General features: G+C 40.2%; 1 protein-coding gene across 2 annotated transcripts in view; it reads left to right on the plus strand.

Annotated features, from left to right (window-relative positions):
• The window catches only part of SCAI (suppressor of cancer cell invasion), a 191,699-nt gene that overhangs the window by 79,451 nt on the left and 85,767 nt on the right, over positions 1-26,481 (plus strand). The window contains exons 3-4 of one of the 2 annotated variants that reach the window (XM_025359039.1): positions 5,363-5,431; positions 14,748-14,879. In XM_025359039.1, coding sequence (XP_025214824.1) covers positions 5,363-5,431; positions 14,748-14,879 — 201 coding nt within the window. The remainder of the gene's footprint in view (positions 1-5,362; positions 5,432-14,747; positions 14,880-26,481) is intronic. The other variant, XM_025359040.1, reaches the window with a different exon arrangement.

Raw genomic sequence — 26,481 nt, forward strand, 5'->3', positions numbered from 1 at the left:
AAAAAAAAAAAAAAAGAATCTCTACTATCCCCTGTCTCTTGCCCTCTTTAGTTTTCCCTTCTGACACTGGCATTGAAACAAATGCATGCAGATCTGTATGCCTTAAGCAGTGAAAGTAATTTGTTCTTTTGCCCTGAACACTTCATGCTAATCAGAACTTAGTTTCCTCAATAGGAATGGACTTACTAGAGACAATGCAGAATACAGCAAGCGGAGCCAACATTTACTCTGATTAACCAACACTCCTTTTGCCCTGTGAATCAAGCAGTTGTGTGTTCTTTTTTTTCCTGCCTTTTTTCCCTTTCACTGCAGTGCTTTCTGCTAGGTTGTGCTATGTCTCAGTTGAATTAGTACTGGAATTTGTGTAGTTGTGTGTGTTAGATAAACATCTCTCTTTTTCTATATCTGATAGGCAAAATGATGTCTTTATAGTCTTGTGGGCAGTATTTTACAAATGGCCTTCTGGCTGTGTATCACTGCGGCTCCATGCCAAAACTCCTTTGGCTTCCTTTTCTTAAACTCTCTGTCCTCATGGTATTATTCAATTTCTCTATACATTGATCAACAAGAAGTTTGGTACCTATGCATTTCTCTTTTCATTATTATCATAGCATGTAACTTTTTTTCTTTGAGTTAGTCTCATTCTGTCACCCAGACTGTAGTGCAGTGGTACAGTCCTGTTCATTGCAGCCTAGAACTCCTGGGCTCAAGTGATCCTTCCACCTCAGCCATCCTGATAGCTAGGACTATAGGCACAGAACACCATGCCAGGCTAATTAAAAAAAATTTTTTATAGAGTCTTGTGATAGTGTATTAGTCCGTTTTCACACGGCTAATAAAGACATACCTGAGACTGGGTGATATAAAGGAAAAGGGGTTTAATGAACTCACACCTCCATGGAGCTAGGAGGCCTCACATCATGGTGGAAGGTGAAAAGCACATCTTATATGGCAGCAGACAAAAGAGAAAATGAGAACCAAGCGAAAGGGTTTCCTCTTATAAAACCATCAGATCTTGTGAGACTTGTTCACTACCATGAGAACAGAATGGGGGAAAATGCCCCCATGATTCAATTATCTCCCACTGGGTCCCTCCCACAACACATGGGAATTATGGGAGCTACAATTCAACATGCAATTTGGGTGGGGACACAGCCAAACCATATCAGATATTGCCCAGGCTAGTCTTGAACTCTTGGCCACAAGCAATCCTCCTACCTTGGGATTACAGGCATGAGATTACAGGTGTGAGCCACTATGCCTGGCCTAGTGATTTAACTTCAGTAACATGTTGGAATAAGACAAAAAGATTGTTTCAACCGGGTGTGGTGGTTCACGCTTGTAATCCTAGCACTTTGGGAGGTTGAGGTAGGTGGATCACTTGAGGTCAGGAGTGCTAGACCAGCCTGGCCAACATGGTAAAACCCTGTCTCTACTAAAAATACAAAAACTAGTTGGGTTTGGTGGCAGGTGCCTGTAATGCCAGCTACTTGGAGGCTGAGGCAGGAAAATTGCTTGAATCTGGGAAGTGGAGGTTGCTGTGAGCCGAGATTGCACCACTGCACTCAAGCCTGGGCAACAGGGCGAGACTATGTCTCAAAAAAAAAAAAAAGATTGTTTTTAGAAAATAATTTGTGTATAATTCATGATAATTTTATGCTATCCTTGATACATGAAGATGCTTCACACTGTGGTAAGGACCAGCTTTTAGAGCTCTGTCATTTGTTCCCATTATAGGAATGCCATCTGTACCAAGTGGTAGCTATTCTGTTTATACTGAATATGGCAAAACCATCATCACCCCTCACATACACGCACATATTCAACACTTTTTGTACTTGGTATTTTTCAATTTGTACTGTTTCGGAGTGTATTTGCAACAATTTTGCAACTAACAATTTCATGGTATAGTGTAATTTATAGCACAGTTTCATATCTGTTAGTTCATTTTATTGTCCAACAACCTTAAGAGCTAGGTATTATTAATATTCCATTTATCACATACTGAGACAACATGTGATAATATTTTATGCTCGCTCTTAATTATACAGCCATTCCATCTCTTCGTATGTTTTTTAAAAATATGAGCTCATGGCCAGGCACGGTGGCTCATGCCTGTAATCTCAGCACTTTGGGAGACCGAGGTGGGTGGATCACCTGAGGTCGGGAGTTTGAGACCAGCCTGGCCAACATGGTGAAACCCCGTCTCTACTAAAAGTACAAAAATCAGCCAGATGTGGTGGCGGGCGCCTGTAATCCCAGCTACTTAGGAGGCTAAGGCAGGAGAATTGCTTGAACCCGGGAGGCAGAGGTTGCAGTGAGCTGAGATCACGCCACTGAACTCCAGCCTGGGTGACAAGAGTGAGACTCCGTCTCAAAAAAAAAAAGAAAAATAAAAAATTCTGAGCTCATAACGAAATGATCCCTTTCTTAGCATTTGATTTCCATAAATGCTCTCCTATCTTTGTCAGAATAAATTTTTTTGTTTTTTAATTTTTTTTTTCTTGAGATGAAGTCTTGCTCTGTCTCCCAGGCTGGAGTACAGTGGCTTGATCTTGGCTCACTGCAACCTCTGCCTCTTGGTTAAAGTGATTCTCCTGCCTCAGCCTCCTGAGTAACTGGGATTACAGGTGCATGCCACCATGCCCGACTAATTTTTTGTATTTTTAGTAGAGACGGGAGTTTCACCATGTTGACTGTGTTGGTCTTGAACTCCTGACCTCAAGTTTTCCAACCGCCTTGGCCTCCCAAACTGTTGGGATTATAGGCGTGAGCCATCGCGCCCGGTCAAATTATTTGTTATATTTTTATTTTCTTTCCTATGTACTTCCTTTCTTTTCTTCCTTTCCTATGTACTGCCTGTTTCCCTTTTCAGTCTGATCACAGGGTTTTTCCTTACGTTTTTAAAACCTCACTAAGTGCGGAATAATAACGATGGTGATATTATGTAGTGTTTTCAAACTTATTTTACAGCTGAAATCTTATTTTTATCTTCACAACAGGTATCTGAGGTAAGCAAGCCATGTGTAAATTTATTTTTAATTTTTTTATAAAAAAATTTTAGAAAATAATAGAGATGGGGTTTTGCCATGTTATTCATGCTGGTCTTGAACTACTTGCTTCAAGCAGGCTGTCAGTCTTGGCCTCCCAAAGTGCTGGGATTAGAGGCATAAGCCACCACGCCCAGCCTCTTTGTGTTTTTTTGTTGTCGTTTTTGTTGTTTATCATACAGGATCTCACTCTGTCATTCAGGTTGGAGTGTGGTGGCTCAGTCAGTTCACTGTAACCTCAAACTCCTGGGCTCAAGGGATCCTCTTGCCTCAGCTTCCCGAGTAGCTGGGTGCATGCTGTCATGCCTGGCTAATTTTTTGATTGTTGTAGAGATGGGGTCTTGCTTTGTTGCCCAGGTTTGTCTTGAACACCTAGTGTCAAGCGATCCTCCTGCCTTGGCCTCCCAAAGTGCTGGGATTACAGGTGTGAGCCACCACGCCTGGCTTGTAAATTTCTTGTTTTGCTGGATTAAAAACTTGCAATCAAAGTGTTAACTACAGTTATTTTTGGTTAAAATCACATAGCTAGTAAGTGTTAGCAACAGAAATACTTGGGCTTTTGTCCTAGATCAGGGCCCTTTCCACTGCTGTGATGACTCCACTTTATGCATACTGGTATAATGTAATGCAGACTTAACATTATTTTCTTTCAAGATTTCTTTCAGACTTTCATATTACCAACCACTTACTCAGAATTCAATCCAGAGATTGTTGCTTTGTCACAAACTTCCTATAAAAAGTAATTGTCAACAAGCCAGGTCAATAATTTGCCAAATTTTCTTTACTCAGCAAAATATGTCTTTGAGCAGTTGTCCCTGCTCGTTGTTTTGCTTGTTTGCCCATTTTGTAATCTGTGTAAGGACTCTATCGATGTATTATGTATCTATGTATTAGTTTCCCAGGCCTGCTGTAACAAATGAAAGGGTATTGAACTTCATTAGTTGTCAGAGAAATGCAAATTAAGACCAAAATGAGAAATGACAAGCTGGGTGGCTTAAAACAAAAGAAATTTATGCTTTCATAGTTCAGGAGGCCAGAATCCAAAATTGAGTGGTTGCAGAATTGGTTCCTTCTTAGCAACTCAGAAGGGAAATCTCTTCCAGGCCTCTCTCCCGGCTTCTGACAGTTGCCAGCAATCCTTGGCGTTCCTTGGCTTGCAGCTGCGTGATTTTGATCTCTGCCTCCTCCTTCACGTGGCTGCCTTCCCTCTTGTCTGTCTTTACATGGCACTCTCCCTTCCCTGTGTGTCTGTCTCTGTGTCTCCTCTGCTCTTTAAGGACAACAGTCACATTGTATTCAGGGCCCACTCTACTCCAGCATGATGTCATCTTAACTTAGGCCTTAATTACATCTGCAAAACCCTTGTTTCCAAAGAAGGTCCCGTCCTATTCACAGGTACCAGAAGTTAGGACTTCAACATATCTTTTGAGGGGGCACAACTCAACCCATTAAAATATATGTTCTTTTTCCTTTGTCTCTACTTCTACTCTTGTGATATGTTTACCCATGTGCTTCCCACAAGTGTCTGTTGAATTGATCTTGTTTATAGATTTCCAATCTCCTCACGTAATTTATATATACAGTCATGTTGCTTAACAACAGGGATATGTTCTGAGAAATGTGTCGTGAGGCGATTTTGTTGTGCAAATATCATAGAGTGTACTTACACAGACTAGATGGTATAGCCTTCCTACATACCTTGGCTTCATGGTACAGCCTGTTGCTCCTGGGCTGCAAACCTGTACAGCCTGGTACTGTACTGAATACTGTTAGCAATTATACAGTGTTAAGTACTTGTATATCCAAACATATCTAAACATAGAAATGGTACAGTAAAAACACAACGTAAGAGATTAAAAAATGGTTCCAAGCACAGCTGCGTCTTAAAAAATAAAACAAAATAAAATAAAGTAAAATAAAATAAAATAAAATAAAAAATGGTACAGCTATCAGGGCACTTACCATGAATGGAGCCTGCAGGACTGGAAGTTGCTCTGGGTGAGTCAGTGAGCAAGTGGTGAGTGAATGTGAAGGCCTAGGACCGACCATACGCTTCTGTAGATTTTATAATCACTGTACACTTAGGCTACACTAAATTTATTTAAAATTTTTTTCTTTGTTCTTGGGAGTATAGAAATATACTTAACCTTTATATGTGTTGACCTTTTATCCAGAAACTTTGCTAAACTCGCTGGTTAGTTCTGATGATTACATGTAGATTCTTTTGAAATTTCTATGGAAATGTTCATGTTATGTACAAATAATAACAGCTTATATCTTTTTTGTTTTCTTTTTTTCTTTATTCAATACAGTATCAGAGGTTCTGGTGATAGCAGTCATTCACAATCTCAAGGGGAAAGATATCAACATTTCACTGAAAAGTATGATTTTTGCTATAGTTTTAAAATACATACCCTTTATGAAATTAATGAAGCTCCCTTTCTGTTCCTAGTTTGCTGAGTTGGTTTTTTTTTTCTTAATTGTGAGCCAATGTTAAATTTTACCAAATGTGAGTTGTGCATCTGTTGAGCAATTGTAGTATGATTTTTCTCCTTTATTCTACTTGTGTGGTAAATTACAGTGATTGATTTTCAAATATCAAACCAACTTTACATTCCTAAAATAAGTCCAATTTTGTCATGTCCTTTTTATATATTGCTGAATTGGACTTGGTAACATTTGGCTTAGTATATTTGCATCTATACTCATTAGTGAGAATGGCCTGTAATTTTGCTTTCTTATAATATCCCTGTTAGGGTTTGGTATCAAAATTATGTTGGCCTCATAAAATGAGCTGAGGAATGTTCCTTCTATATTCTGTAAGAGTTTATGTAAGATTGCCTCTTTTTTTTTGGTCTTCTTTAGTTGTTTTTTATAAATTTACCAATGAAACCACCTGGGTGTGGAGTTTTCATTGTGGTTAGGCTTTCAATTAGGCTGTCAATTTTTCAGTAGATCTAGAACTCTTCAAAATTTCTTTCTGTATCAGGTTTAGCAAAAAATGTTTTTCTTAATGTTTGTCTGTTTTACTTAAATGTTCACATTGATGGCATTAAGTTATTTATAATATTCCTGTTGTGATCTTTTTGTTTTCAGCAGTGATACTCCTTTTTTTCATTTTTGGTATTAATCTCTGTTGTTTTTTTTTCCCCCGTGGGTCATTCTTGCCAGGGTTTTATTAGTCTTTTTAAAGAACTAACTTTATTTTGTTGACTTTGTTGTGTTTCTTATTTAATTAATTTCATCTACGTAAATTTATTGCCATCTATTTTCTTTGGGTTTAATTGGCTGCTCCTATTGGCTGTTCATTTCCTAACCTCTTTTTAAATATATATGTTTAAAGGCCAGCCATTTCTCTCTCAGCATAGAATTATCTGTATCCATAAACTTTAATTTTCATTGTGAATCAGTTCAGAATATTTTCTACTTTTCATTATGATTTTTTGACCCATTAATTATTTACATGGATTATTTCTTAATTTCCAAACATGGGATTTTTTTATTTTTATTTTTATTTTTATTTTTTGAGATAGGGTTCCACTCTGTCACCCAGGCTAGTGTGCAGTGGCACGATCTTGGCTCACTGCAACCTCCACCTCCTGGGTTCAAGTGATTTTCCTGCCTCAGCCTCCCAAGTAGCTGGGATTACAGGCACCCATCAACACGCCCAGCTCATTTTTGTATTTTTAGTAGAGATGGGATTTCACCATGTTGGCCAGTCTGGTCTCGAACTCCTGACCCCAGGTGATCCACCCACCTCAGCCTCCCAAAGTGCTGAGATTACAGGCATGAGCAACTGCGCTAGGCTTAGAATTTTTTTAGTAATGTTTTGGCTATTGATTTCTCACTTACTTGCAGTGTGATCAGAAGGCATACTGTAATTTTAATTCTTTGTGACATGTAGGGACTTGGTTTATATCTAGCGTAGAATTAGTATTTATTTACTTATTTGAGATGGAGTATTTATGAGAATTAGTATTAACTAATTTATTTATTTATTTATTTGAACCACAGCAGCCGTCTAGAATTGATCTTTATGATTGCTCCATGGGTATGTTAATAAAAAAGACATAAACTACAGTTTGTAGCTGTATGGTTCTCTGCATTTCAGTTAGGTCAACTTTATTAATGAGGATTTAAAAAATCCTACTATCGTTAGTCTTTTTTTATTATTCTTTTTTACTGAGGGATATGTTCTAAAATTTCCCATTATGATTGTGGATTTGTCTGTTTCTTCGTTTAGTTTTATCCATTTTTCTTTATATATTTTGAGGCTATGTTATTAGGTGCATATGATATTTAGAAATATATTGAATTGGCTGGGCATGGTGGCTCATACCTGTAATCCCAGCACGTTGGGAAGCCGAGGCAGGGGGATCACCTGAGGTCGGGAGTTCAAGACCAGCCTAGCCAATATGGTGAAACCCGGTCTCTACTAAAAATACAAAAATTAGCCAGGCGTTGTGGTGCATGTCTGTAATCCCAGCTACTTGGGAGACTGAGGCAGGAGAATCACTTGAACCTGGGAGGTGGAGGTTGCAGTGAGCCAAGATCCTGCCATTGTACTTCAGCCTGGGTGGTAACAGTGCAACTCTGTCTCAAAAAAAAAAAAAAAAAAAAAAGATAAAAGGGATATATTGAATTGAACACTTTGTCACTAGGAAATACTTTTCATCTATATAGATTTTTTTTGGGGGGGGCACTTAAAGTCAGTGTTGCCTGATAATAACGTAGCTACGCTTCTTCCCTTTTGGTTGATGTTTCAAGGTATGTATTTTCCATACTTTGACTTTCAACCTTTTTCAATCTTTTACTCATGTATTTTTTTTTCTTAAATCCAATCTGATAGACTTCATCATTAAATTTTATTACTTAGTCCATTAAAATATATTGTAGCTACTGACATTAATTGTGTTTTAATTTTACTGTTATACTCTTTGCCTTCCATTTGTCCTGTCTTTTCTATAGTCATTCATGTTTTTTTTCTTTTTTTTTTTGAGATTGATTCTCACTGTGTCACCCAGGCTGAAGTGCAGTGGTGTGATCTTGGCTCACTGCAACCTTCACCTCCTGAGTAGCTGGGATTACAGGTGCGTGCCACCATGCCTATCTGATTTTTGTATTTTTAGTAGAGATGGGGTTTTGCCATGTTGGCCAGGCTGGTCTCAAACTTCTGATCTCAAGTGATCCGCCCACCTCAGCCTCCCAAAGTGCTGGGATTACAGGTATGAGTGAGCTACCGCGCCAGGCCTAATCTTGCTTTTTTTTGGGAGGGGGAGGTTATAATTAAAACTATTCTATTGTTTGACTTCAGTAGTACTTATACAGCATTTTACTTTTTTTTCTTTTTGAGATGGAGTCTTGCTGTGACGCCAGGCTGGAGCACAGTGGTGCAATCTTGGCTCACTGCAACCTCCTACACCCTGGTTCAAATGATTCTCTTGCCTCAGCCTCCTGATCCTCTTTACAGGCACGCGCCACCATGCCCAGCTAATTTTTGTGTTTTTAGTAGAGACATAGTTTCACCATGTTGGCCAGGATGGTCTTGATCTCCTGACTTCATGATCCACCTGCCTCGGCCTCCCAAAGTGTTGGGATTATAGGCGTGAGCCACCGCACCCAGCCTTAAATTTAGGTTTTATATCACTTTGTCCAAAACTATTACCATAATCCATTTCAATTCATAAGACTGAAATAAGTGCTTAAGGTATTTGAAGTTCTGTTGGAGGTTTAGTTGAAGAGCAAGAATAAATGTAACATGGGTTTAGCACTTAAGGACTTTTTTTTTTTTTTTTTGAGACAGTCTTGCTCTGTTGCCCAGGCTGGGGCACAGTGGCACAATCTTGGCTTGCTGCAAGCTCCACCTCCTGGGTTCATGCCATTTTCCTGCCTCAGCCTCCCAAATAGCTGGGACTACAGGCGCCCACCACCACGCTGGGCTAATTTGTTGATTTTTAGTAGAGACGGGGTTTCACCGTGTTAGCCAGGATGGTCTCGATCTGCTGACCTTGTGATCTGCCCGCCTCAGCTTCCCAAAGTGCTGGGATTACAGGCGTGAGCCACCACACCTGGCCAAGGACTTTATAATCTGGTATGACATGAGGCACAGGTTTCTGTAATATTAGAGTAGAATGTGATAAGTAGCAGCTACAAGAAGGATGGTATATTTATAAAATACTTGAATAGAAACACTGAGAAAATCATGAAACACAAACTATTTGTCTTATGCAACCTAGCTGTATTAGTCCATTTTAATGCTACTCATAAAGACATACCTGAGACTGGGAAGAAAAAGAGGTTTAATTGGACTTATAGTTCCACATGGCTGGGGAGGCCTCAGAATCATGACCGGAGGCAAAAGGTACTTCTTACATGGCAGTGGCAAGAGAAAATGAGGAGGAAGCAAAAAGGAAACCCCTGAGAAAACCATCAGATCTCATGAGACTTACTCACTATCATGAGAATAACATGGGAAAGATGGCCTGATTCAGTTACCTCCCCTTGGGTCCCTCCCATAACACGTGGGAATTCTGGGAGATACAATTCAAGTTGAGATTTGGGTGGGCCAATCCATATCACTAGCATACTGAAAGATGTAAAAATATACATGATGATCTTTTTGGTTATGTATTCAGAATACCTGGCTGTTTGCAAGACAGTTGGAACTACTTTGAAGCCACTCTGAAGATGTCTGCTGAGAATTATCTCAACAAACAATGCTGTTGCTAGGATTACATATTAATGCCATCTTTATGTTGCCATATATCTTTATCAGTTTTCTTTCACTCTCTGCCATGGCTTTTTTTTTCATACTAAGCCTTCTAAGCCTGGCATATTTTACACTTATACTTCACATTTACAGCACATCTCAATTCAGAGTAGCCATGTTTCAGGTGCTAAATAGTGACAAATGGCTAATGACTACACTTTTGGACAATGTGTGTCTAGATGGTGAGATAGACTTTTCAGAAAACAAATAATTGGTATATTTGTTTAACTTTTTTGTGAAGTAACCGAAGAAGCCCCTACTGACTTGATCATAAGTAGGTGCCAGGGAGATATTTAGATTTTCAAGAAAAGTTTTACTGAAAAGTCATTTGAATGGTGTCTTCAACTATGAATATAAATTTGGTAGGTGAACAAAATAGGCCAGGGGAATAGCATGTACATCATGATGCTGTATAAGAGTAGGATTTGTTCACAGGCTTTCAAGTGTTTTATTGTTGTCAGAGAATAGGTATGTGTGTGCTAATGGAAGGTGAGACTAGAAAGATAGATTTTGAAGAATGTCCCAGATGCTAGTGATTCTTCACCAGTTCTTGTGTTATGAGTAATTTACCAGTAATGACAGTTAACCTCAGGATAAATTTTCTGAAGTGTAATTGATAGATCTAATAGAATGACCGTTTAATGTCCCCTCATACATTCAGGGAAACTCACGGGTTTGAACTAATTTACACTGCCTCTAGCAACTGTGCTGGTTTCAGTGCATGTTCAACTGCTGTAGTTAGTATAGTTTTAATGTGCTTATTTTGCTGCGTTAGGTTTGTATTTTGTTACTGTATTTTACTGTTTGTATTTTGTTCACCAATTTATTGTTGGTGGTTGAACATCTTTCTTAATAACACTGAAATTTTACTCCTGTCTAGTCCTTAGACCCCATTCAGGCCTTACCAGTTGTCTCAATAGAAGGATCCAGGGAGAATCAGACATTATACCTCAGTTTTCCCTTTTCTTTGAAGGAAAGGCCTTGACATTTTTGAAGATTACAGGTTGGTTATTCTGTAGAATGTCCCCCAACTTGGTTTTCTCTATTTCCTCGTGATTAGACTCAGGCTACAGATCTTTGACGGGAACTACACTTCTCATTGCATGGGACTTTGATTTGTCTGATTACTAATGATGTTACTTTGATCATTTGATCAAGGCAGTGTCTGCCAGGTTTTACTGCTGTAAAGTTACTTTTCCCTTGGAAGTAATGTGTAGTTTATGGGGGAAGTATTCAGAAACTATCCCATTTACGACCACACTTTCCATTTATTCACTCATTTATTTATATCTGTATTGATTCATGATTTCTTATTTTGTTCAATGGGTATTAATCCATTGCTATTATTATTGGTATTGATGCTGAAATTACCCCATTTGGCCAGTGGGATCTCCTTCAATCTTGATCCTATGTCTTTTGGACATGTCTTTGGCATTCCTTGAGCACTTTCTTGCTTACTGCCACAAGATATTCCAGATTCATCCTGTACTTTTTCTACCCCTGTGCTGTAATTAGTGAATTACAATTCTCCAAAGATGTCTGGTTCCTTTTATTGGAGAATGGTATTAGAGGTCAAGAGCTAGGTGCTAGAAACGTTCATACCACTGGGGAGGGAAGATGGTCACTGCTCCAAGGCCCTCTCAGTAGATAGAATTGAAGAGCTAGGGAGTATGCATCTGCGTGTGCTTATGTAGGCACACACACCATGCATGTATGTCCATGTCTTCGGAAATCCATTAGTTCACTCATACTTGCAGTTTATTATTTTTGAAACGGAGTCTCGCTCTGTCGCCCAGGCTGGAGTACAGTGGCATGATCTCGGCTCACCTCAACCTCCACCTCCTGGGTTCAGTTGATTCTCCTGCCTCAGCTGCCCAAGTGGCTGGGGACTACAGGCGCACCCCACCATGCTGGTCTAATTTTTGTATTTTTTGGTGGAGATGGGTTTCACTGTGTTGCCCAGGCTGGTCTCAAACTCCTGACCTCAGATGATCCGCCCACCTTGGCCTTCCAGAGTGCTGAGATTACAGATGTGAGCCACCGCACCCAGTTTCAATCCACAGAGTTCATTCTAACTTTTTCCATTTCCATATTTGCCATCTCCCTTCTCTGCCAAGTGAGAACTCTGGGTCCCATTGTCTTTAATAAATCTTTAAAAAAAAAAAGAATGTTTTTTTTTTTTTTAAAGAGATGGGGCTCACTCTGTCACTCAGGCTGAAGTGCAGTGGAGGAATCACAGCTCACTGCACCCTTGAACTCCTGGCCTCAGTCGATTCTCCTGCCTCAGCCTCGTGAGTAGATGGGACTATAGGCACCTGCCACCACATCTGGCTGATTTTAAAATTTGTAGGGACAGGATCTCACTATGTTGCCCAGGCAGATCTCAAACTCCTAGCCTCAAGTGATCCTCCTGCTTCTGCCTCCCAAAGTGCTGGAGTTACAGGCATGAGCCACTGTGCCTGGCCCTTAATAGATCTTATTGATCCATCCCTCTCTGTATAGCAAATCTCCCGTTGCTGCTTTGAACCCTTCTACATGGAGGTCCTGTCACTGTGCTCAGGCTCCTAATTTCCCTGCCAGTCCTCTGCCCTCATGGGTGCCCTCCTCACCACCCTCAGCCTTCAACATCCTGTGCAAGCTGGCCCTGCCTGCGAATGGCCTCCTCACATAGTTTCTATTCTGACAGCCATGCAGGTACCCTGGGATGTGGATACCTCCGTGGTGGATATAAGAGTGAATTTTTCAGGAAGGGAAGAGAACTCTGATTTCCTAAGTTTTACTCTAATGGTTCTAGCTGTGGGATTATTTTGACATTCTTTGAGTCCTTTCAATTTAGGTGTTATATTTTCTCTAATTCTGGGAAATTTAGTCATTATTTCTGCAAATATTTCTTCACTCTCATTTGTGTTTTTCTCTCCTCCTGTGTAAGCTACTGTGTGGCAGTTGATTTTCCTCATTTCCCTATTTGGTCTCTTGCTTTTTCTTTTATGTATTTTATCTCTTTCTACTGTCTTTTGGCAGAGTACCCCAAATCTGGTATTTTAGCTTATTAATTTGTTCAACTGTATCCTTTCTGTTCTTTAGTCGATCTATTAAATTTCGTTATTTCACCAATTGTATCACATTATTTCAGTGACTATATTTTGTCTGCCTATTTTTACACCCTACACTAGGACCAAATTTTCCTGTATTGTTCCAGGGATTTCTGTCTGTGTGTAAACACAAATCAGTTTTTTTGTTTGTTTGTTTTGTTTTGTTTTGTTTTGAGACAGAGTCTCGCTCTGTCACCCAGGCTGGAGTGCAGTGGCGTGATCTCTGCTCACTGCAAACTCTGCCTCCTGAGTTCACGCCATCCTCCTAGCTCAGCCTCCCAAGTAGCTGGGACTACAGGCGCCCGCCACCACACCTGACTAATTTTTTGTATTTTTAGTAGAAACGGGGTTTCACCATGTTAGCCAGGATGGTCTCGATCTCCTGACCTCGTGATCCGCCTGCCTCGGCCTCCCAGAGTGCTGGGATTACAGGCATGAGCCACTGCGCCTGGCCACAAATCAGTTTTTAAAGTTTAGTTTAGGTTTGTATTGTACATACTGTCTGACAACTTACTGTTGTTTTTTTCTTTTTACATGGCAGGTTTATGAAATTGATTACAACTGGAGATAGTTTCAATTCAGTATAGTTTTAATACACCTCTGTGTGTGTACGTGTGTGTGTATTATGTGTGTGTGTGATTTTATATCCCTTTTATACTGAAGTGTGCTCATACCATTGCCTCACCTTCTTAAACACAGTTGTGAGTTAGTGATTGGGTAGAGTGCGGTGGTAGTATTCCTAACCATTTTCGTCTTTGAGGCCTTTAGGTTGTTTTCAATTTTTAAATGTTATGATACTGAAACAAATACATGGATAAGGTGTTTTTCATTTGTGGGATCATTTTCTTTTTTTTTTTTTTTTTTTTTTTTTTGAGACGGAGTCTCGCTCTGTCGCCCGGGCTGGAGTGCAGTGGCCGGATCTCAGCTCACTGCAAGCTCCGCCTCCCGGGTTCCCGCCATTCTCCTGCCTCAGCCTCCCGAGTAGCTGGGACTACAGGCGCCCGCCACCTCGCCCGGCTAATTTTTTTATTTTTTAGTAGAGACGGGGTTTCACCGTGTTAGCCAGGATGGTCTTGATCTCCTGACCTCGTGATCCGCCCGTCTCGGCCTCCCAAAGTGCTGGGATTACAGGCTTGAGCCACCGCGTTCCAGAAGGATTTATAGAATGGATCAAATTAACAAATAAATAAATAAATAAATATTTTTAGATTGTTAACCATGTAGAGGAATGCCTAGAACATAACAGGCATTTAAATAATATTTATTAGATGAAAGGATATTATAAAAATTGCTTTCTAATATGGTTCCAATTTTCATCCATACCAATGACAGGAGATGATCTATTTTCTTTCCTTTTTTTTTTTTTTTGTTTTTTTTTTGAGACGGCGTCTCACTGTGTCACCCAGGCTGGAGTGCAATGGCACGTCTCGGCTCACTGCAGCCTCCACCTCCCGGGATCAAGCAATTCTGCTGCCTCAGCCTCCTGAGTAGCTGGGACTACAGGCGCCCACCGCCACGCCCGGCTAATTTTTGTATTTTTAGTAGAGACAGGCTTGCTCCATGTTGGCCGGGCTGGTCTCGAACTCCTGACCTCAGGTGATCTGCCCACCTCCTCCTCCCAAAGTTCTGGGATTACAGGTGTAAACCACCACGCCCGACTGAGATGATCTGTTTTCTTACAGTATCTTACACTTAAATTATATTTTTATAATTTGATTGTAATCAGAAGAATTCTGTATCTGTCTTGGATAAAAAATACTATCAGATGATATAACTAAGGTTTTTTTCTATTTTTATTTTTACCTACTGGATGAATGAACATATGTTTTCTTACAGGACTGAATTTGCTCTTAAAGAAATCATGTCCTCTGGAGGTGCTGAAGATGATATCCCACAGGGAGAGAGGAAAACAGTTACAGATTTTTGTTATCTTCTGGATAAATCTAAGCAACTGTTCAATGGGTTAAGGTGAGTGGACTCTTGGTGCTTTGAACTTTTCTTTAGTTCTGCATTTTTTTTTTTCTGGCTGATGTGTGGTAAGTTTCTGAAAATTATAGGTAGAATGTCATATACATTTCTGTATTAGAGTAATCATGGTTTTTTTCTTTGACATCATTTTTTAAATTCTTAGATTAAAAAAACAGTAGGAAAAGAGGATAACTTACACTGTTTTAGTCAAGTTAGAAAGAGCTATTTTGTGAGATGGTTTTGTATGCATTACTCACACCAGATCTGATTTTCATCTGGTTTTGCACGTTAGGGTGTTGAGGTCTGAGGAGCCTAGAAATGCATATGCAATTGAATGTGGAGCCTCCTATTGCATTTTTGTAATTTGTTTACTTGCTTGTTTCTTTTATTCTTTCTTTCTGTGCTTTCTGGGATGAAATGTCTGTGCCTAAAGTAATGATGGTCTACCAGATCGGGGTGGTGATGGCGGGGGGTGGGTAGAAAAAGTAATGATGAAGAGGCCGGGCGCGGTGGCTCAAGCCTGTAATCCCAGCACTTTGGGAGGCCGAGGCGGGTGGATCACGAGGTCAGGAGATCGAGACCATCCTGGCTAACATGGTGAAACCCCGTCTCTACTAAAAATACAAAAAACTAGCCGGGCGTGGTGGCGGGCGCCTGTAGTCCCAGCTACTCGGAGGCTGAGGCAGGAGAATGGCGTGAACCTGGGAGGCGGAGCTTGCAGTGAGCCGAGATCGCGCCACTGCACTCCAGCCTGGGTGACACAGCGCGAGACTCCGTCTCAAAAAAAAAAAAAAAAAGAAAAAGTAATGATGGGGTGTTATAAACCATGCTATTTATGATTTAACCTATATTTCAGTTCTTGAGAGTTTTAGGATATTCAGACCTAAAGCTTCATTAGCTTAGTACCAGTTAGAAGAAAATTCATACAATAGGTAAAATTCTAGGGATAAACAGGTTTTATTTTTGAAAATTTATGTAGAAAGGAATGATTGTAAAGATACCAAGTTATTTTAATTTATGGTTTATGGATAAAAATGCAATCTTTTAATCTTACATTTTATAATTGTATTATGCATCACCAGGTTTGGACATATACTGGCAAGGTTTATTTTTAAACCAGATAATTTATCTTTTTTTAAAAAATGTGAATTTTTCAAATACCTTTCTGTCTAAAGCTGCCCTTTAAATCATTCTCTTTTTCCTATATTCATTTGATTTGCTTCTTGACAGTTACCACTCTTAAAATTATTTACTTGCTTATTATGTCTGTCCTGCATTAAAATGAAATGTCCCTAAGAGCAGGCCCCTGTTTGTTACTGTTTCGCTAGTTTTTAAGCCCATGTCTTGCACATTGTAAATGCTTTGTGAATATTTGTTAAACGGAGGATTCCAAAGACAGTATTCTTAACTCCTGCACTCTGCTGCTTCCTATTTTGTGCTGCAGAGGAGATGTTTGAGATCATGTTTTTCTTTGGCTTTATAAATTAATTGTGTCTTTTTAAATAATATTTTCTTTCACTATTTTAATTCAGAAGTTTTCCTTGGTATGCCTGGGGTTTAAATCTTTTGTTTTCCTGTAATACATTGTTTTAAACCTCTTAAATTTCCTTACTTAGACTTTTTTTTTTCTTTGCCTTCTAGGTATATTTTTTTTCTTCAACATTATTTGTCACCCAGTATGTACCACATTCTGTATTGGGTACGAAAATTCAGAGATAAAGCTAACAGTCCCTGCCCTCAATTACTCTATGACGCAATTATAAAAAAAACAAAACCCAAAGCAAACGTCTGCTCACAGCTAGCCTCAGCTTTAGCACATCTAGTGAGCCTGTTTCCCACGTATCTGTGTGCCTGTTGAAATTAAGTAAGTAAAAAGTTAAAAGAGGCCAGGCGCGGCGGCTCATGCCCATAATCCCAGCACTTAGGGAGGCTGAGGTGGGAGGATCACTCGAGCCCAGGAGTTTGAGATCAGTCTGGGCAACATGGCGAAACCTCATCTCTACAATAACATGAAAAAATTAGCTGGATGTGGTGGCGAGTGCCTACAGTCACAGCTGCTCAGGAGTCTGAGGCGAGAGGATTGCTTGAGCCCAGGAGATCGAGGCTTCAGTGAGGTGTTATCACACCGCTGCACTCCAGCCTGGGTGACAGAGCAAGACCCTTAACCAAAAAATAAAAATAAAATCTTAAAGGGATTGTAGATTTAAAGGTAGGAAGACATTTAAAAGCTTGCATTTAAATCCCTTGTGTAACTTCTGGCACATGGGCTCTCAAACGTAAAACACTGACATAGTTATAATAGCTCGGACCCCTTTTTTTTGAGACAGTTTTATGGAGCTGTATTGACACACAATAAAATTTGCCCATTCAGCATTTATAGTTGAAAAGTTTGGTATGTTTGCAGAGTTTTGCAGCTATTACTACAATTTAATTTTAGATCATTTTAATCACCCCCGAAAGAAATCCGGTTCCTATTAGCAGTGATTCTGCATTCTTCCAGACCTTAACCCCTGACAACCACTAATCTACTGTTTGTCTCTATGGATTTACCTATTTTTGATATTTTATATATTAAATAACTGGAATCATACAATATGTGGTCTTCTATCATGCACTTATTTTGTTAACATAATGTTTTTGAGGTTCATCTGTATTGTAGCACATATCACTACTTTTATTACTGATTAATATTCCATTGTAAGGATTTATCACAATTTGTCCAGTCATCAGTTGGTGACATTTGAGTTTTTTGGCTATCAAGAATAATAGTCCTGTGAACATTTGTATACAAGTTTTTATGTGAGCATTTCTTTTTTTCTTTTGAGACGGCGTGTTGATCTTGTCATCCAGGCTGGAGTGCAATGACACAATTTCGACTCACTGCAACCTCCGCCTCCTGGGTTCAAGCGGTTCTCCTGCCTCAGCGTCCCGAGTAGCTGAAATTACAGATGCCTGCCCTGCCCAACTAATTTTTGTATTTTTGGTATAGACAGATTGGCCAGGCTGGTCTCAAACTCCTAACTTCGGGTGATCCACCTGCCCTGGCCTCCCAAAGTGCTGCGATTACAATTCTCTTGGCCATGTACCAAGGGGTAGAATTCCTGGGTCTTATGGTAATTCTGTGTTTAACCTTTTGAGGACCTACCAAACTGTTTTCCAAAGTGGCCTCATCACAAGTAATGTATTCCAGTTTCTCCTCCTTCTCACCCATACTTACTATTTTCTATCTTTTTGATTATAGACATCCTAGTGGATGTAAATGGTATCTCTTGGTGGTTTTGATTTGAATTTCCCTAATGTTGGGCATCTTTTTATGCACTTGTTAGCTATTTCTGTTTCTTCTTTGGGAAAACATCTGTTCTAATTCTTTGACTAGTTAAATATTGGATTAGTTTTAAAACTATTAATTTATAATTGTTTATATATTCTGGATACAAGTCCCTTGTAAGATGTGTGATTTGCAAATATATATTCTCTTACTCTGTGGAATGTCTTTTACTTTCTTTTCTTTTCTTTTTTTTTTTTTTTTTTTGAGACGAAGTCTCACTCTTGTCTCCTAAGCTGGAGTGTGATTGTGTGATCTCGCTCACTGCAACCTCCGCCTCCCGGGTTCAAGCGATTCTCCTGCCTCGGCACCCACGGCCCCCACTCCCCGAGTAGCTGGGATAACAGGCGCGTGCCAGCACGTCCAGCTAATTTTTGTATTTTTAGTAGAGACAGGGTTTCACCATGTTGGCCAGGCTGGTCTAGAACTCCTGACCTCATGTGATCCACCCGCCTCAACCTCCCAAAGTGCTGGGATTACAGCCATGAGCCACTGTGCCCAGCATGTCTTTTACTTTCTTAATGATATCCTTTGAAGCACAAATGTTTTTAATTTTAATACAGTTAAACTTGTCATTCTTTTCTTTCATTGCTTGTACGTTTGGTGTTGTGTCTAAGAAATCATTGCCTAACCTGAAAACTTATCCTGTGTTTTCTTCTAAGAGTTTTATAGCTTTAGCTCTTACATTTAGGTCTGCGATCCATTTTGAGTTCTTTTTATTTTAATTAATTTTTTTGAGATGGAGCCTTGCTCTGTCCCCTAGGCTGGAGTGCAGTGGCATGATCTCAGCTCTCTGCAGCCTCTGCCTCGTGAGTTCAAGCAATTCTCCTGCCTCAGCCTCCCTAGTAGTTGGAATTACAGGTGCGTACCACCATACTGTATTATTTTTAGTAGAAACGAGATTTCATCATGTTGGCCAGGCTGGTCTTGAACTCCTAACCTCAAGTAATCTGCCTGCCTCGGCCTCCCAAAATTCTGGGATTACAGGCATGAGCCACCATGCCCAGCCCATTTTGAGTTAATTTTTGTGTATGGAATGAGATGTTAGTTTTATGTTATTTTTTTAATGAGAAAAACATTTCCAATTGTTTTGATTATTGCATATTTTTCATTTTTTCTTTTTAAACATTGATACATAATAATTTTACATATGTGTGGGGCACATGAGATATTTTGATACATACATACCATTGTAATGATCACATTATGGATTTGGGATATCCATCACTTCAAACATTCATCATTTCTTTCTGTTGGGAACATTTCAAATCTACTCTTTGAGCTGTTTTGAAATATAAATCTTATATCCCGGCCGGGCGCGGTGGCTCAAGCCTGTAATCCCAGCACTTTGGGAGGCCGAGACGGGCGGATCACGAGGTCAGGAGATTGAGACCATCCTGGCGAACACGGTGAAACCCCGTCTCTACTGAAAATACGAAAAACTAGCCGGGCGAGGTGGCGGGCGCCTGTAGTCCCAGCTACTCGGGAGGCTGAGGCAGGAGAATGGCGTAAACCCGGGAGGCGGAGCTTGCAGTGAGCTGCGATCCGGTCACTGCACTGCAGCCTGGGCGACAGAGCGAGACTCCGTCTCAAAAAAAAAAAAAAATAAAATAAATAAATAAATCTTATATCCCAGGTATGGAGTAGTATCTTTCTAAGGTGCTGTTTTAAAATTTGACAATACTAATAATGATAAATTTTGGTCTATCACCTGGAGGAGTGGATAAGCAAATATACCAGGGATATATTTTCAGTGTTTTATTGAATGATCCTCTTCAATTTAAATAAGCTATAATTGGCCAGGCGCAGTGGCTCACGCCTGTAATCCCAGCACTTTGAGAGGCTGAGGTGGGCAGATCGCCTGAGGTCAGGAGTTCGAGACCAGCCTGGCCAACATGGTGAAACCCCATCTCTACTAAAAACACAAAAATTAGCCAGGCATGGTGGCACGCTCCTGTAATCTCAGCTACTCGGGAGGCTGTGACAGGAAAATCGCTTGAAGCCGGGAGGCAGAGGTTGCAGTGAGCCGAGATCACGCCACTGCACTCTACCCTGGGTGACAGAGCAAGACTCTATCTCTAAATAAATAAATAAATAAATAAGCAAGCCAGCCAGCCAGCCAGCCATAATTATTTATTCAAAAATAGTTCTGTGGTGAGTAAAGTATTATATCTTCTGAATACTTTTGGATTTTTGTTTGAGAGAGATGTGGTTGTCCAGTATAGCAGCTGTATTGCTTTCTTTTTTTGTTTATATAAATGAAAGTATTTCCAGGAGCAGTGGATGATACCTGTAATCCCAGCACTTTGGGAGGCCAAGGCAGGAGGATCACTTGAAGCCAAGAGCTCCAGACCCGTCTGGCGACATAGGAAGACTCCGTCTACCAAAAATTTAAAAATTAGCTGGGTGTGGTGGTGTGCGCCTTTAGTCCCAGCAACTTGGAGGCTAAGGTGGGAGGATCACTTGAGCCCAGAGGTTTGAAGCTGCAGTGAGCTATGTTATGCCACTGTACTCCAGCCTGGGCAATGCAGTGAGACCCTGTCCCTTTTATAAAAAGAAAAGAGAAAAAAGAAGTGTTCTTTGTTCAATATTAGACCTTGATTAGAAAGGGCTCTCTTTATCAGTTTTGTAGGCCTTCCTTAAAGTTCCCTGTGGTGGTGGGTTGGAGGTGTGTGTTGGCATTCTTGTGTACGCTACTCTCCCTGTTTCCTGGCTAAAGAAGATCTTTGAGTTATGTCAATCAAAAACCTCTTTTCTTTCGAGTGTTGATGTTGCTTTATGAGCATTTCTTTAGAAAGAGACAAGATGGCCGGCTGCAGTGGTTCAAGCCTGTAATCCTAGCACTTTGGGAGGCTGAGACGGGCGGACCACAAGGTCAGGAGGTTGAGACCATCCGGCTAACACGGTGAAACCCCGTCTCTACTAAAAAATACAAAAAACTATCCGGGCGAGGTGGCGGGCGCCTGTAGTCCCAACTACTCGGGAGGCTGAGGCAGGAGAATGGCGTGAACCCGGGAGGCGGAGCTTGCAGTGAGTTGAGATCCGGCCACTGCACTCCAGCCTGGGCGACAGAGCGAGACTCCGTCTCAAAAAAAAAAAAAAAAAAGACAAGATTTATTTTGGAATAATTATGAGGTTTCTTTGGTTGCTATCCCCCTGTGCCCACCCCCACTCCCTTATTTAAATTGGTCTGAGTAGGTCCATGGTCCTTATAGAGAAAAAGAAATGTTTTGGTAGTGGTCTGGACCAGCATTCGAGTTTGGGAAAATGGAATGAAGTGGGATCCAGCTGTAATAGTGTCAGTTTTTTATATTAAGCCCTTTCCCTCTAGCAGTCTTTTCACTGTTAGTGCTTGTCTTTTTTTTTTTTTTTCTTCTCGTTTTCCACATGTTCTGACATGCCTTTCTTTTTGCTTGCTTTCTTCAATTCACGAAGTGTGTATTAAACTTATTACTGAAGTATAATTGACTTGCAGAAAAGTGCACATGCTGTAAGTGTATTTTTAAGAAACTGAACACATCCATGTGACTTGTATTCAGATGAAGAAGTAGAACACACAGCACCTCAGAAACCTCCCCTGTTGTGTTCCCTGTTACTTGGACTTTTTAACTCTTTATGAGCTGAGTGAAAAAGGGCATTTCAGTGCATGAAAGGTTTCAGATTTTTGTATAATGTCTCATTTGGGATATAATAAATTCTCTTTTTACTCTTGGACGTGTATCTTTCCAAGTTATATTAAGCTGTTCATCTAAGTTGTCAGAGCCTTTCATTTTCCCAGCTGTGAATATCTTAATGGAGTGTTTTTCTCGACTGAAAATACCTTCTTATAATATGTGCATAATAGTTTATCTCTTCCTTCCACTCACTGTGTAAGAAAACATATTCCAAAAAAATAAGAATTGGATGAAGTGAATGATGTTTTGCATATAATGGCTCTTGCATGTAGTTACAATAGTAATGAAGTGAGAATAATGTTAGAAAAAGCTTTGAATGCTGTCAGAAAATGATCAAAAGCCCAAGTGCTTGCAGGGTTCTGGTTGCCATGGTGACTAAGACTGTCAAAGCAGAATGGAATACTTAGTGGGATTATATAAGGCAGCATCTCGAGACATGTATTTGAGAAACACAGCTGTGTCTATCAGTGATATCCCTAACTTGCAGTGTTTTGCAAAAGCAGAGGCCTCCAAGTCGCTAATTATTTGACTCCAGAGGAGCAAATACACAAAGCCAAAGAAGCCTTGGAGGCCACTGATAGTATATATAATGCTATTATTACAGTACATATAATCGTATATATAGTGTGAGTATGTGTGTATATATATGTTTTTAATTGCGAAGTGCCCCAAAGTGAAGTGTAATAGTCTTAAGTGAAAATAATTACAGAATTTATTTTTATTAAATATGCTCCCAGCCAGGCGCGGTGGCTCACGCCTGTAATCCCAGCACTCTGGGAGGCCAAGGCAGGTGGATCACATGAGGTCAGGAGTTTGAGACCAGCCTGACCAACATGGAGAAACCCTGTCTCTACTAAAAATACAAAATTACCTGGATGTGGTGTCACATGCCTGTGACCCCAGGTACTTGGGAGGCTGAGGAAGGAGAATCGCTTGAACCCAGGAGGCGGATGTTGTGGTGACCTGAGATTGCGCCATTGCCTCCAGCCTGGGCAACAAGAGCAAAACTCCATCTCCAAAAATAAAATAAAATGAAATAAAAATCAATAAATATACTCCCAGTATTCAACTTAAGAAAGAAAGTTTCTATAATGCTTCCTTTAGAGGCCTGTTTTTAGGATTCCCTTTTTCCTAAAGAGGAGAGGACAATTGAGAAATTAACAGTTTGTTCCATTGACCCTCCCCTGCCCTTTTCTTCTTCTTCTCTTTTCTTCTTTCCTCCCCTTCTCCTCCTTCTTCAGAAAATTAACATTCTCTTAGAGGCTAGTTCTGCAAACTGGTAATGGCAAGGTTATTGTTATTGAAATAAATAACCATGTTATTTTAAAGAGTATACCCTAAACTGTCTGAACAAGCCTGTGGTATAGGCTGTCATTTTATATGGCTTACCACCAAAAGAATTGGACTTGCCTTTGAGGTAGACTGCCACCAGAGTTCAGTAGGTATCTTGATTGCATGCTCTCGAAAATCATTGATTGACTAGGCTGGGCATGGTGGCTCTTGCCTGTAATCCCAGCACTTTGGGAGGCTGAGGTGGGTCGATCACTTGAGGTCAGGAGTTCGAGACCAGCCTGACCAAAGTGGTGAAACTCCATCTCTACTAAAAATACAAAACTAGCTGGGCGTAGTGGCACACACCTGTAATCCCAGCTACTTGGGAGACTGAGGCAGGAGAAGTCGCTTGAACCCAGGCAGCGGAAGTTGCAGTGAGCCGAGATCGCGCCATTGCATTCTAGCCTGGGCAACGAGAGTGAAACGCCATCTCGAAAAACAAAAAAAGAAAATCATTGACTAATAGAAATTTAATATAAGCCACAAATGTTATTTTAAATTTTCTAGCCACGTTAAAAACTAAAAAGAAACAAGTGAAATTAATTTTAATAATATTTGATCCAATAAATCAAAAATATTCCACTTCATCATAAATCGATAGAGAAAAATTAGTGATGAGATATTTTACATTGTTTTTTATGCTAAGTCTTTGAAACTCGGTGAGTATTTTATACTTACATACATTTCAGGTAAGATGAACTACATTCAAGTGCTTAGTAGCCATGTGTGGTTGTTTGCTCAGGCAAAATTCCTCCCAGTTTTAGTTTCTGTTCTTCTAATGACCCACTGTGCTTTCTGGTGAATCCATATTGCCTATTTTGGGATTGTCTTCTTCACTGGTCCATGAGATGTTCCCAGTTTTGCTTCCTGTGTCTCCTCCAGCATAGATGCTAATAGCATGCAGGTCTTTTGGCTGTTGGTAATTTGTCTCCAACCACCCGTATTTTGGGATTTGATGGTTACCATATTACGTTATTAGTTTGCTATGGCTGCCATAATAAGGTGCCATAGACTGAGTAGCTTAAACAACAGAAATGCATTTTCTCACAGTTCTGGAGGCCGGAAGTCCAAGATCAAGATGTCAGCAGGTTCAGTTTCTTCCGAGCCCTGTCTCCTTGGATTGCAGATGGATGCCTCCTTCCTGTGCCCTCACATGGTCATCTTTGCATGCATTTGTGCCCTAGCGCCTCTCTGTGTGTCCTAATGTCTTCTTCTAAGGGCGCAACTCATATTGTATTAAAACCTTTCCTAAAGGCTTCTTTTTAATTACCTCTTTAAAGGCCCTGTCTCCAGATACAGTGAAATTCTGAGATACTGGGAGTTAGAGCTTCAACATATGAGTTTTGGGGATAACAATTCGGCCCATAACCCGTGGTTTTATTGAAATGTTACCAGTGAGTTTTGCTTTATTATCTGTTTGTTCTGCCTGTGTTGGGAAGGTATCTGAATAGATTCAATACTATGCTGTCACCATTTCCCCAGAATCTAGAAAATAGACTATTTAAATGCTATACTAAAATAATAAACAATAAAATTGATTAGTATATTCTATTATAATGTAGTATATTCTATCAAAGTCAGTTAACGTGGTCTTATATGTTAGCTCCCTCTAAGATCTTGTCAGATCTGACTAGAAACATAGAGCATCTTCCCCTTTAAAGCTGCTGGTAGAAGCTTGGTCGGGAATTGGTTAGGGGAGAGGTAGTTGTAGTTAGTTGGTTTTTGTTTTTGTTTTTGTTTAAATTTCAGTAGGTTTTTGGGAAACAGGTGTGTTTGGTTCCATGAATAATTTCTTTAGTGGTGATTTCTGAGATTTTGGTGCACTTATCACCCAGGCAGTATACACTGTACCCAGTGTGTAGTCTTCTATCCCTCACGCCCCTCCTACCTTTTCCTGAGAGTCCCCGAAGTCCATGTGTCATTCTTTTGTCTTTGTATCCTCATAGCTTTGCTTCCACCTATGACTGAGAACACAGAATGTTTGGTTTTCCATTCGTGAGTTACTTAACTTAGAATAATGGTCTCCAATTCCATCCAGGTTGCTGCAAATGCCATTATTTCGTTCCTTTTATGGCCTATTATATATATATATAATACCACCATATATATATGTCACAATTTATTTATCTACTTGTTGATTGATGGGCACTTGGGCTGGTTCCATATTTTTGCAATTGCAAATTGTGCTGTTACAACCATGTGTGTGCAAGTGTCTGTTTTGTGTAATGACTTCTTTTCCTCTGGGTAGATACCCAGTAGTGGGATTGCTGGATCAAATGGTAGTTTTACTTTTAGTCATTGAAGGAATCTCCACACTGTTTTCCATAGTGGTTGTACTAGTTTACATTCCCACCAGCTGTGTAAAAGTGTTCCCTTTTAGCCATATCCAATAGTGGTTAGTTTTTAAGATTCTTCAGGAGAAATATAGAGAGAAAATTAAAAAGATATGTTAAGAACCCCAAAGAATTCATTAAATCCTCAAAACAATGTCATTAGTGTCTATTATCTTGGTTCTACAGATGAGAAAAACAAAGCTTTGCCAGATAAAGCCATAGCCTGTGTTAATGTGATAGATTATAATTAGAGAAGTGCTACTTCCAAGAAGTTTTTCCTCAATTTAGGAGTAAGGATTCCAAACACAGACGAATGTTTGACTCTAAGAATAGAGGCAGGCTAGGCACAGCGACTCATGCCTGTAGTTCCAGCACTTTGGGAGGCCAAGGCGAGAGGATTGCCTGAGCTCGGGAGTTTAAGACCAGCCTAGGCAACAAAATGAGACCCCGTCTACACAATGAAAAATATAGCTGGGTGTGGCTGTGCATGCCTGTAGTCCAGCTGCTCAAGAGGTTGAGGTGAGAGGATTGCTTGAAGCCAGGAGTGCAAGACCAGCCTGAGCAACATGGTGAGACCTCATCTCTATAGAAAATTTTAAAAATTAGTTGGCCAGGTGCGGTGGCTCATGCCTATAATCCCAGCACTTTGGGATGCTGAGGTAGGCAGATCACTTGAGGCCAGAGTTTGAGATCATCCTGGCCAACATGGCAAAAACCCATCTCTACTAAAAATACAAAAATTAGCTGGGAAAAAAAAAAATTAGCCAGGCATAGTGGTGCATGCCTGAAAATGTCACAGGATCCTTAGGGTGTTATTTTTCCAGCCAGAAACCTCTGTGACTAGTGGCACCTTTGCCCGAGTTTTGCTTGGGCTTACTGCGCTTGTTCCCCTACTCAGCCTGGCAGGTTATGCTTGGCTCATGCTACTGGCCCAGATC

This window comes from Theropithecus gelada, chromosome 15 (genome assembly GCF_003255815.1).
Source record: "Theropithecus gelada isolate Dixy chromosome 15, Tgel_1.0, whole genome shotgun sequence".
Lineage (NCBI taxonomy): Eukaryota > Metazoa > Chordata > Mammalia > Primates > Cercopithecidae > Theropithecus > Theropithecus gelada.